Source organism: Lissotriton helveticus, chromosome 2_1, assembly GCF_964261635.1.
Source record: "Lissotriton helveticus chromosome 2_1, aLisHel1.1, whole genome shotgun sequence".
NCBI classification, from domain to species: domain Eukaryota; kingdom Metazoa; phylum Chordata; class Amphibia; order Caudata; family Salamandridae; genus Lissotriton; species Lissotriton helveticus.
Genome location: NC_136059.1, coordinates 1,801,047,785 through 1,801,061,212, shown reverse-complemented (window position 1 = coordinate 1,801,061,212; position 13,428 = coordinate 1,801,047,785). Strand labels below are relative to the sequence as shown.

The 13,428-nt window shown below is 41.6% G+C and overlaps 1 protein-coding gene across 1 annotated transcript in view; it reads right to left on the bottom strand.

The window, feature by feature from the left end:
* The window catches only part of LOC144818900 (cystine/glutamate transporter-like), an 868,430-nt gene that overhangs the window by 483,885 nt on the left and 371,117 nt on the right, over positions 1 to 13,428 (bottom strand). The window contains exon 4 of the mRNA XM_078676760.1: positions 12,992 to 13,117. Within this exon, the coding sequence (XP_078532886.1) occupies positions 12,992 to 13,117 (126 nt within the window). The remainder of the gene's footprint in view (positions 1 to 12,991; positions 13,118 to 13,428) is intronic.

Below are 13,428 nucleotides of genomic sequence, written 5' to 3'. Positions count from 1 at the left end.
GACTCAAGGTCATCACAGAGCTTCTCAATGGTCATACTTATTGTTTATAATGCTACAAAACAGCAGCAACCAATGTTCCTCAAAACAAGTTATTAATATTCAGCAGCGACAAAAGACTCCATTCTTACATAATAAAAGAGTGCTATTAAATATTCCAAGAGGCTAAACACCATTCAGTCAAGGCAACATGTGCAGTAGAAACTCCATTTAAATAAATATATTATTGAATGTAAGAAATTAAGTTAATACTCTTGGGGATAGTATCACTATCATCTTAGAAAACACAATCAGGTTAAGTCGCTACACAGTGAATTGCTGCTTAAAGACTATCAGTTGCCGCACAATCAGCAGGCAATTCACCAAAGAAATGTGTGAGATGTTGAGGAAGTGCCATCAAACATTAAAGTTAAGAACAAAGCACAATAATATTCCCAAACCAAGTTAGACTAATAAAGAACAATTTAATGAGCAAGGAAATGCAAAATGATAGCATTGAATAAGTAGAACCAGAGATATGGATTTTAAATTTTTTAAGGCAAAAATTGCAAAATAAGCTGAAAGGGACAATTAAAAGTCACCACTCAAGGTAGATTAGGACGGGATGCGATAGAGAGGTGGTCAGGTACATTTTGCAGGTTACACCAGATCAAAGTTTTTTAACTTGGGACTATGTCACTTTTTTTCTCCACTTGTGCAATGCAGGAGCCAATATTCTGATACATAGCTCCCACTAAAGACTGCATGTTTTTGTGTCAAATGGTCTGTTCAAGAAAAAGCTGAATTTCGAAAACATCAATGTCACTTCACCATGGAGGCAACTTTGCGGCTTGAGCGTGTCCCAAGTTTCACCTTTAAACCCAATCACTTTTTTTACCTCCAAAAATATTCTTTTGGAACATGGCTGGTTATCTTAACCAGGCAGGTCTCCACAAGACTAGACACCTTCACTTTGAGGTTCTGCTGAAATCATTTTTTCAATGGCATAGGATCCGAAAGGGCTAAAACTGTAAATCTTGTCCACTGAGGGTCATCATTCTTGGTAACCTAAGCATCTTGTTCCAATCGTGTGAGGTTCTTTAATTTTGACTCCATCTTACATTTGTCATCATTTTGCGTTGCCTTTACACAGGCTGCTCTATTCATGAAGTGTCTCTGCCCTTTGGACTGCAACGTGTTGAAAACCCCCTCTGTCCTTGTTTTGAAAACCAATCTCAGACACCAGCTGGCCTAACTGCATACAGACATGTCCTGCCATTACTGATTGACCTATAGGTGCTGTAATTAATTGACTTGTGGGTTGGGCAGAAACACGACGTAAGGGGGACGTTATATGATGCCTTGTTTTGAATGTTTTCCTATTGGCTAATATTTTGCAGATCTTGTATGTCCTTATTAGGTATTTTGCATGCTTGCAAAAGCTAGGACTGCCCCTTACTTTTGTGCTGAGTTTGTAACCCTAAGCATATAAAAGGCCTCAGTGTTCTGTACTCTTTAAACTGCCTCATTCAGTTGCTAAGGCTCCTGTGTGACGTAGTCTCACTTAATTAAGTTTAATAAAGATGTCTTTTCATATTTCAGCTTCTGTGCCAAGTTCTTTATATTAGTGAGACCCCTGAGATTGAAGATTACAGTTCTTCAAATGGCGCGGCCAACGTGGGCTTCATCAGAGAAGTGACTTTCTGAAGGAGTGATCTTGTCAGGAGACTGAAATCTACTGAGGAGGACATGACAGGATTCTACTACGAAAGTACTCTCTGCACAGGGATTCTGGGGATTCTCTGTCTCTGCAGCCCAGTATATTTCTGATTTTCCTGATTTTGATCCTCCACATGATGTCACTCCTGACTGAGAACCTTTTTGGCGTGAGTATTCTAAAAAGGACCGTTCGGTCATTTAGAACTTGGCAGTTAGAATTTGAACAACCTTTTGATTGGTAAAAGTAAGGTAGTTTAGTAACGCTTACTTTAGCTTTGGAATTTGTGTTGGCCAACATTTGATTTGTATGGATTTGATATGCAAATTGCAATTTGTGTAGACAGGTAATGAGGAGATTTTTCTCTATTTGGTTTTGTTGAACAGTGCACGTACAAAAAGTACATTAAGCACTACTTTGATTATAATACTTGTATATTCTGCAGTATTTTTGGCATGCCTGTTTTCAAAGCTCACATAGAAGAATGTGTTGCTTTTTCTTGGCGGTACCATAGTGTGATGTGACATTAATTAGCCGGCTCTCCTAGAAGGAATACCTAAATAGGTTTAGGTATACAAACATATTTCTTCCTTGGTGATTCTGTATCCCCAGGGAATTAAAATATGGACATAATACATACAAGGATCCTTTGTTCTGTGCAATTTTATGAATGAAGATATGCAGAGCGATTTTTGGTGTTCTGCTAGCCAAAGCTAGTGAATTGAGTGTATTTTCGCTTCTTGGACACACATCAGTCTGTTGCGCTGTTGTTGCAGTCTTTTGGAACACAATTGAGAAGAGCTTCTTGTAAATATGACTTACAACTAGTATTTACAAATGGTTTGGTTTAAGTACAGTTTGTGGGCTGTCCTTTGTTTCTATTCTGAGTATTGGTTTGTGGGTTAAATGTGTGTTTAAATGTCTATGTGGTTTTCCCATTAGTACAATCGCTATTCACAAAATAAATGGCTAAAGCGCGCCGTATTGTGTGTCCTCAGTGTTTGACCCCTTTCTGTTTATGTCTGAAATGAGCTCAATGTCTGTTCGTGGTTTTTCTTGATGTTTTCAGTCCATTAAGCAAAATGTCTAAATGCTTAAAAACTAAAATTTAAATTCACATTCACTAGGAATAAAAAAGCCCCCAAAAACGAAATTGGGTGTTTTGCAAAAAATAAATAAACTTACAGCATTTTTCTTAGATACATTGTATTAGATATTAACAGGCAAACACATTATCTGAATACATTGGACCTTGCTGTATTTCACACGCATTTTGAAACTTGAAATGTCTTAGTTTTAATTTTAAATACACAGCCACTGTGCTCATGTTACAAACACTGAGAGACAAGCTAAATAGACAGGAATATTTACTCAAGCCAGGACTTTGCCCTCAGTTGCACGGGTGAAATTTTGCATTTCAGAATGTTGTTTTAGAAAGGTTCCAAAACTAAGGTTCATTATTTTGTATTATAGGAAGACATTTCAATTAAGGGTTTTCCTCTCTTTAAGCATTTCTCTAAGCATATTCTTGGTTCTGTTGCTAAATAATAAATAACCCATGTAATGAAGAAACATTTAAAAAAAAATAAACAGTAACAGATGCTGAAACAAGATAAGGCATGTGCAAGGAAACTAAAAAGTTAACGATGTCTTGAACATTGATTGGCAATCTCAGATAAAGATCAATCAGGGAAATTGGCTTTGCGAGGTCAGTTTCAGGGGAAGAGGTCAGTTTCTTACAGTTTATTTCAGAGTAAACCTGGTTAATGTGTACATGAACTGGGGAGGCCAGGCCACCTTGTTCGCCAGGCTACCTTTGCAGGCCTACGTGGCACAGAGCAAAAAAAAAGAAAATGAAGTCAGATTCGAGGAATTACAGAACCTTAATATGTGGAATTATCAAAAATGATTGGGTTTATTAAAAATAATTATTAATTATGCAAATTAATTATTAAAAATAAGTGCTACAAAATTCGTTTTTTACTATTCATGAAGCTTAATACTTATACTGTGACCTCCTAGCATTATAATTTAATTTAAGTTATGTTATACTGCATAATGAGGACATTAGCATATAGAATTTCACTTGGCGCAGGCGTGACAAACTCATTTTTCTAAGGAATTACATGAGATATGTCTAATGTCCAATCTCTGCAATCTGTAAAGAACATTCTGAGGATGATTAAAAAGTAATGCAATTGTAGGATCTTTATTTTTAAGTGCCCAAATATCAAAGTCGAATTTGGGTAAAATTTGGGCATTCTTGCCATTTACAATAGCTTTAAAGTGCTTTAGGCTTCAGTAAATGCATATATTTGGGTATAATACAGATTTGCAGGTTGTTCCTATTTAGGTTTGCTTTTAATGGCTCGGTGAGCCAATGTGCCTGGTGCTGAGGTTTGAGTTTAATATCAGGGTGGAAGGTTTTAACTTTAGCTGGACCTACTGAGACCTTTATCTATTTAAGGTTGATGAAATAAGTACCATTGCAACAAGCATTTGTTCTCAATACATTAATGAACTTAATTCCAAAGGGAAAATATGAAAAAACGGTTTCTTTGAAAGTCCCAACATCATGCTAAATGCTCTGCAGAAATGATACATTTGTATCTCTGCTCTAAAAAATAATGTCCGCTAGTTGCTTTTATTTGACAAAAAAATGAGGTATTGCATTAAGTCTTAGACAGAAAATAAGACAAAGCTCTTTATTACAATTTTGAAGGCTACATGCCTAAGTGAGAACGATTTGCCAATTAAGAATTATTTTTCACAGTGGAAATTGTGGCACAAAGCTAACATGGAGTGTCAGTGAAACAATTTTACTTTTAGTTTAATGTTGCAAGCTGACTGACAAGATGGTAACAGTTAAGTAATGGAAATTTATTTTTGTGTTTATTAATGTGTATCATGGTTTGTCTTCTGATTAAAAGTTATAAAGGATATTTGTTTGTTATGAGAAATGTCTCTCTTTTGTGTGTTGTGTATTTTTTTTGCTTCTGCCCACGGATCATTCATGGATTGTTCTGGGTGATTTTAAGGCTGACAAGACACGTGAGTTTGGTCGGTTGAAAAGAGATGTGTTTTTGCGTAACTCCTTTGGAAATGAATGTTTATGTGATTTTCATGTTTGTGTATTTGGTCCTATCATGAATTGTTCTTGCTGGTCCTGTATGTCAGAAGTGACACAGTAGAGTGTATTGACAGCGGATCACAACTGACTAGTGACCAGCTGTCAAAAGGAGGGTAAGGAAAGTAAAAGAAAGTGTGAGGAAAGTAAAAGAAAGTGCGTAAAAAAAAGTGTTATTTTGATTTTAAACCTGACAAATTAAGCAGGCCTGAATATTGGGTTTTGGGCTGCAGGTTCACAGTGCATAAAGTGCATGCAATGGTGTTGTGTGTCACCGCTTATTTACATATGCTATTTGTACTTTGTCTATGCTTTTTGTGCTTGATATACAGCGCGTATATCTGATGGCTTGGCATGTGTGTGTTTTTTTTATTTTATGTATGTTTTTGTTTTATGTTGCTGCTTTAGATACTATTACAAGTTCACCTGTGTTGTGAAGGGTTCTACATGACGATGTATATCGCTGCACAACAGTTGGGTGAATTTGCGCTGATACTAAATTTCACAGATATGATTTTTTATGCTGTGAACAAGACAGACAACACTTCACCAGTGTATGTCAAATTTGGCTATATAGTATTGAAGTAAAATAAAAGAGATATACAGGATCAAAGTGTGTCACCTGCAATTAGTCACGATACTGTCCCCTTCCCTTAAGGAACAGGCAGCCCTAAATTTATGTTTCCTTGATTGGACCTAAGGATGAAATTATAGATTTGTGGCTCTTGCTGAAGGTGACCTAAACTTTTCATTTTTTTCCCTGAAAAAGTAACCGGAACATTAGCTGAGATTACCGTATATGGTGTAGGAGCCAGCGGTAGAGTTAAAATGTGTGTACTATTTTGACTTTTGTGCATCACCCATTCTCTTGGTATTATGTCACAAACTTGACTATCACCCGAGTAATTTTTTTTGTTCTTCCTATAGATTTTTCTTTTGCCGCTTCTCCCCTGATTGATGTCGCATCGTGCCTAGTTATTGGGGCTTTTAGCTGTGTCCTAGTCCCATTTCTCTTTTCCTTTTTCCTTTCACCAGTTAGCCCTTTTATTATTTTTGTATTGTTCAGGTTCACACTTCCAGATTGCAGTAATGTACCAGAGACACCCATATTATGTATAATTCCCTTTTGTATGACCAGACTGGTTTTCAAGAATTTTCTTTAGGCCTACTCCGATGTTTTCCAGTCTGACCGTCATGGTAGTGATGGACTGGTTAACTGACTCAATACTATAGTAAGATAAGTTTTCCACCTCAATAGGAGACACCTTACGTTTTGTTGAATATGACAAATTCAATGCCTATTCTAATTTGTTTTTAGTTCCTTTTTTCTGCTGCTTTAATTTTTGGTGGATTAGATGTGTTCTAAATCATGGAAATACCAGGACTCTCTAGTTCTTCTCTTTTGTTTCCACATTTTGATCATTAGCCTTTGTATTGTATAGTGCACCTGATGCACAGTTATTAAAAGGGAGGTATCTACATGTCCCTGATAATCTGTATCATGTAATTTCTCTTTTGAGGTGTTCTAGATAAGGAATTTAGGAACACCTAGACGTAATCATTAAGGGAAAGAAATGTTTGCCCCATTAGACAATGCCACCATGTGTGAGGACATCCATTCAGATAGAATTCCCATGTAACTATCTACCCTTAGATGGCAGAGGATAATGAAGGATACCCAATTAAAGAGATTAGAAGTATTGCCTTTGAGAATGACAGTGTGTTCTAGACCAGAATTGTCCCATGGAGTATGGCTACTGCCTCGCAGATTGCAGGCCACCTGCTTGCAATCCCCTTGTTAAAAACAATAAACTGTTTTTGTACTCAATTGAAGGAAACTAACAACTGTGTCACATTTCCTACGTCACTAGGTTCTGCGGGATTAAGTCATAATAACCTGTGGAACTCACCCACAATCCCATCAGTGACAGCTATAGATGAAAAGTCCCAGCAGCCAGAAAAGTAGCAAGACTGGACAGCGATCGCCAGCGTGCCATCAGTGGTATCTCCAAAGTATTGTGCTTGCTTCATCAGATGGCATTGGACATCACAGAACCAGGATTTCAGTGCAAAAGAGCAAAAGAGAAGGATCCCTGTTGTTTTGAGGCTTCAGTTTTCCACCTGTCATGTGCTGGTAACCTCTGACAGTGTGCAGTCCCTTGAGCCCCTTGGCCTGAGTTTTGGCCACCCCCCCCCCATTTTCTTTGCTCCAACGGAAAGGCAGTGCACCGGAGGATCCAGGATTGGCAAAAGGCACTACATTGTGGTACCTATGATTAAATGAAAGAGCAGCCCGAGCATCCTCTGACACTGAATAGAGAGTGTTGGAGCCTGAAAGTGTTGCTGAGTGTGACAGTCTGTTGCTCTTTCCCGATTAATAGTACTTGGGTCTGCATAAGATGATCTGTGCCCATGACTAACGAAGAGCACAATATCTGTAGTGCCTGCAGCACAGGAAATATATTGGTGCACTGCATTGAGACATTGAGACTTTCAAGTGAGCTGTAAGTGTTTGCCAGGAAGGCACTCCAACGGATACTGAGAAGCACCATTTTCATGAAAGGCCTGAATGAAGAGGCCCATGCGGAAGAAAACAACAGAAGCAGATTTGATGGACAATAGAAGCTTGCCAGAGAGGCTTGGACGGACTCTGGGTATTTCCCATGCGATTGGATAGAATGGGTGTTTGGAGACTGATTCTTATTGTTTCACTGGCATTGTCAATAGTCGCTGAAATAACTAGGAGCCCTGAAAAAGTTTGCTAAATAATTTTAGGGTTTGCTCTTGCCTAGGGTTGTGAAAAAAAAATGATAAACCTGTTTGTAATAGTGGTCATTACTTTCTTTTGCTATCTGAATGTTAAATGCTTTGTTCTCTTTGTATTCCTGCTGATAGTTTATATATACCTGTTTGTATAAAATGAGTAGAATGCTCACCTAGTAATGAATTAGGATTTGCCTGTGTAATGGCAAAAGGAGGGTCTGAGGTTCTTTAATTTTGACTCCATCTTACATTTGTCATCATTTTGCGTTGCTTTTACACAGGCTGCTCTATTCATGAAGTGTCTCTGCCCTTTGGACTGCAACGTGTTGAAAACCCCCTCTGTCCTTGTTTTGAAAACCAATCTCAGACACCAGCTGGCCTAACTGCATACCAACATGTCCTGCCATTACTGATTGACCTATAGGTGCTGTAATTAATTGACTTGTGGGTTGGGCAGAAACACGGCGTAAGGGGGACGTTCTGGTTATATGATGCCTTGTTTTGAATGTTTTCCTATTGGCTAATATTTTGCAGATCTTGTATGTCCATATTAGGTATTTTTCATGCTTGCAAAAGCTAGGACTGCCCCTTACTTTTGTGCTGAGTTTGTAACCCTAATCATATAAAAGGCCTATATGTTCTGTACTCTTTAGACTGCCTCATTCAGTTGCTAAGGCTCCTGTGTGACGTAGTTTCACTTAAGTTTAATAAAGATGTCTTTTCATATTTCAGCTTCTGTGCCAAGTTCTTTGTATTAGTGAGACCCCTGAGATTGAAGATTACAGTTCTTCACGTGCAGAGGATGAACAAGTCCCACAAGAATTTTCCTGCTAGGGAGGTCACTCCCGGTATCTCATATATTCTTTTCTCCTCATGACAGGCTTCAATGTGCAATATTTCTTTCTAGACCTGGCTATTTCATGGCCCAGTACTTTGAGGTCAATTAGACCTTCTCAGGAGCAGGGTAGGCCTACTCCAATGTATGTTCCTGAAGCAGTAAAAAAAAGGCCACTCCCTGGGCCCTTGTAGTACAATTCCAGTTCCTATGTGCCGCATAAGTTAGGAGTCATGTAGGTTTCTTTCCCCAGCAGTCATACAGAATCTTTTTCCTGAAGTTCTTCCCAGGTCCACAGCTATTCTGAGGATGTGACGATGAGGTACCAGTCTTATATTGTGCAGTATCCATCGATTCAAGAATATCTTACATTCAATTCCTGATAGCCAAAGCGGGAAAACTAATCTTTTTAGTACTTCCTGTCCCAACTTACGGCAAAGCTTCCCACAGCCACTTATTTAATGTGGAGATGAAGCAGCCTCCCCTCTCCCTCTCCTAGGACAATTTCCACCCCAGTTTGGACTGCTGTGATTCTAGAAATGAAGGGTCCCACTTTATGGGATCCCAATTTGAGATCTACACTTCAATGAAAAAGTGTTTGTAGAAGTCCTTACAAGCCTATCTGGTCCTGTGCTATTCCCACATGAATCATACTTGCTAAGTAGTCACATATACAGCTAATTCATCCTCTTAGATATCTATCAACAAACAACAATTCACTCGGAGGAAGGTAAATAAGCCCTTGCTTCACAGGCCAATTCCATCAAGCCTCCAATATCGATTCTTTAATGTATGAGTTAATGCAATTGCGCAAAAACATATAACACAGTGAGATGGGGAAGCTTCATCATTTGAGTCGTTTGAGAACTAAAATTAGTGCAGAGACTTCTTCTTGCTGTTTTACTTCACTTTTGTTTGATATCACTTACTGTGCACTTGTTCTCACTTGTTGTCAGAATTCACTGTACTGTCACTGGAGCATATGTTTATGTGCAATCACATCCAACCATTAACCCCCTACAACAGAGGTCTTCAAACTTTTTTAGGTTAAGCCCCCCCAGCTGAATTTATTTAGATGTCAGGCCCCCCCACCACTTCACAAAAAATTCCGGAACCTGGTTTTCAACATAAATCGACCGTATCCGCAATTCCCAGTCCATATCTGGCTAATAATGTTAAACACAGTAAGAGTGTTTAGTAAACTGCAGGTTTGCGAGTTTGTGCGGTGAAATGACAGAGGCTTACTACACTTTCCAAAACTACATTTTTCAAGATAAAATGTGCGCAAATTGTTACGGGTTCTCCACTTAATTCTTGCAAAGCCTCCTCAAAGAAACTTCTGTGGTCAATAAAATGAGTACCATTCAAAGACCATGCTCTCCACTGAGAAGCACTGTCCAACTGCGCATGCAGCAAAGTGCGCAGCACACGGTACAGCGCGCTGTCTCCGTGTGCACGAGCAGCGCAATAAAGCCATCCTTAATCTGTGCATGCGCAGCACAGAAGAGGCACCCGCGCGTCCTTTCTACATATTCAGCGCTGCAGAACGACGCACAACAGTGTTCACGCGCAGTGCTGTACAGCGAGCCGCGCCTTCCATGCATGAGAGGCGCACTGGAGCTATCTTTCCTTTGTACATGTGCAGCGCAGCAAATTCACACTTTTCTCTACACACGTGTAGAGCAGCACTCGTCCTCTGTGCATGCACAACGCAGCAGTCGCCCCGTCCACTGTGCATGCAAAGGGCAGGAGAGCCGCCCCAGTCATCTATGCAGCCCATGTCCACCCGTATAGGAGCCCAGCTCGGAAATCCTGCGCCAGGCAAGGGCTCCAGGAAGCGCCAGCCTGGAACTGCCCTCTGAAAGAGGCCACTTCAGGGCTCGTGCATTGTCCTCCAGCCTCGAGCCGATCTCTGTCACCTTGCACCAGGGGGCTGACCTCTATGAGCGCCAGCCTGGTGCTGGCCTCCTCGAGGGGAGACGTCCTCTCAAATAGGCACTTCCAGGCTGAGCTCAGTCCTCACACTTCGGAGCACAGCTCTGTCCCCATGCACCAGGAGCGCCGTCTCGAGTTACACTTCTGGGCAGGTCCACTCATTGCACCATGGAAGGATTCCCAAGAGCGTTTAACTCGAAAAAGCACTCTGGGCCTGAGCAGCGCTCTGTCTCAGAGCTCAGCTCTCTCTCTTTGCACCAAGTGCTTCCAAGAACACGAAAACTGAGACATACCCTGTGAGAGGTCTTCTGCGTGAAATCCCCCAACACAGACCGCTCTCCAGCAGGGAAAGGGCTTTGAGACCTGTATCCGCGGGGGCTGGAAGAATGTGGCCCATTACAGATGCTCGGAGTCCAGCTGTGCCTCCTTGCACCAGGGCACTGTGGATTTAATCTGTGACATGCCCTGCCTTCCGGAGACAGACGGGGAATGGATGTCTGAGAAACACTGGGGGCGCGAGCAGAGTGTGTCACTGTGCAGATCATCAGAGATCTACAGCAACGAGAAGAGCCTTAAAAAAAACTCCATGTGGAATGGAATGCAAATATATGTATCTAGACTTCGGTCTTCAGCAATGGAGTAACAAAGGGAGCTGCATATAGAGCAAGCGGGCAACTAGAGCCAAATTTTGGGGGGGGGAACTGGAAAATATTTCGGGGGGGGGGGGAGGGCTAATTCTTCCAACCACAGACAGAGTGGCTGTAAGAAGGGGTGAGCACACAACAGAACCCTAATTTACACGTAAATAGTCTTTTAAAGACCTGTTAAGTACTCGGGTGCGGCTGCTATTAGACTGTCGCCAGCCCGTGAAGCTGTCTCCGCCGGGCTGACACACACGACAGGGGGGGTGGAGGGGGGGACGGAGGAGGGGGGGCGCGCCTGATATAGAGCAAGTTCCAATCAGGTGGCAGTCGGCCTCTCCGCCTCGGCCTCTCCGCTGTGGTAAACATGAAAGGTGAAATGTTATGTTGGAGTGCGCGCCCCCCCTGAGGTGGAGTGCGCGCCCCCCCTGAGATGGCGTCGCGCCCCCCCAGGGGGGCGCGCCCCACAGTTTGAATAACTCTGCCCTACAAGAATGGACCATGAAAAGAATTGTCAACAACCATAGAGACTGTGTGAAACCTCCTCTTGTCCCAGTTGCAAAGAGACACATTATGCACGTTTGTCCTGCAATTGGGCTCCTGCCTGGCTGCCCATTCAGAGACACAGCAGGAGGCCCGTTGTCCAGCACTTTAGCACCCCCAGAGTTTTAACTCCCAGCCCACAAGCAAATCTCACACCTTCAGCGATATATGAGCTGTATAAGAGGTGACAATAGGTGGCTGAGAGTAGGAGCTGCAGTCCAGGAGTCGTCTGCACAAAGCAGCTTTCGGAGCCCTGAATGTGTCACTTATGGACACAAGAGGGGCCTCTCATATTCCCTTTCAGCCCTGTGCCCCAAAAATCCTAGAACCGACCCTGTCAACACAAAAGTAGTCCCTCACACCGTGACTGATCCTCTTTGCTTCAAGCTGCTGCACACAGAAGGGAACATGAAATATTGTGAGTGAAAACAAAAGCGATATTGCAGATACCTCCAGTTTCACTAATTATGGGTTATTGACGCACTTTAGAACTCTTTCTAGGACAGCCTTGTGTCGCCATACTCCCCTTAAGCGCCTCACACCATGAAATCATCTTTTTGCTTTTAAAGTCTAATTTTCAATATAAGACTGCTAAAACATCACACCGCCATAAACAAAGGGCTTCGCGTTATTGCTGTTTGAAAGTAAGGTGCAACAAGAAACCATTGCCCAGCTACTGCCGCCGGGACTCAGGAGGCAGGGGAGGCCAGCACTCAGCAGTGGGGATGATTAATCTGGCTGGTGATAAAGAGGCGACCTCATTTGATGCACTGTATTAACAAATAAAAAAATACGTACGGCTGTGCCGAAGCGACGGCAAGAAAGGATGATAAAACAAATTTGATCATGATAAGCACTTCAAATATGTGCAACGTTTGAGTTAACATGGCACCATCTTGTTGTCTACTGTCTGATTTTAAACATTTGATATTAATTTGTTGCCAGTGCAGGAGCAATCAAGTCTTTTGCTCGATAGTATTTACAGGAAAACATATATTTGTTTAGCAAAGCTGCTATTCGTCTGCAGGGCGGTAAACAGCACGTGCTGTGACGATTGCTGACGTCCAAGTTTGCTCAAGAGGACATCTTGTACTAAATAGGTTTGGAACAGGTCACGATTGCACCGTCTTCCCTTACTAGAAATGCGCCTCACCGTAAACACTTATACAAAACAACACATTATATCACAGCCTATGGCATGAGCCCTTAAACCGGGCTGTAGCATCGGATGATAAACAGTATTAACAACCGGGTGGCTGCTGGTTGTCAATATTTAGAGAATTTAACATATAACCAAGGAACTTTCCAAACTGAAAAAAACAGGCTTAAAATGGATGAATGGATTATTGAACATTACAAAACTGACAGGTCACGAGAAACACATTCTTATGGGTATTAAGGTAGACTTTGTAAGTGCTGGGTGCAAATCATACGTTATGCTTTTGATCATTTACCTTTGAATAGCTGCATTAATCCAGGAACTATAATTATCAAAATTGCTATGAGTTTGCAAAAGGTTAGAACAATCTGTATCCGGGCGCTCCAGCTGACGCTCATGCTGTTCAGGACCATTACCACCGCTGCAAGAGAAGAAGAAGGGGAGAGGTTACTTCAAAGCCTTTGTTCGGCTCTCCAGCACTGCTAAGCAACGCACTAGGACCACTTTCACGGAGGTGTGCATGCAATTAGGCATCTATAGGACACGTCCTGATAAATAGCATATGTGACCTGCTTGGAAGGTCTCGCTGAGGGGCAGTCTATACCATTTGAGTACAAAATCAGGATTAGGTAAATAGGAAAATCAAGTCAAGCAACTGCGGCAGGTGTGGATCTCAGAATCGCAGGGGGCTCCGTGCTTGACGTCACCCACACTCACTACTGCTTCATGAAT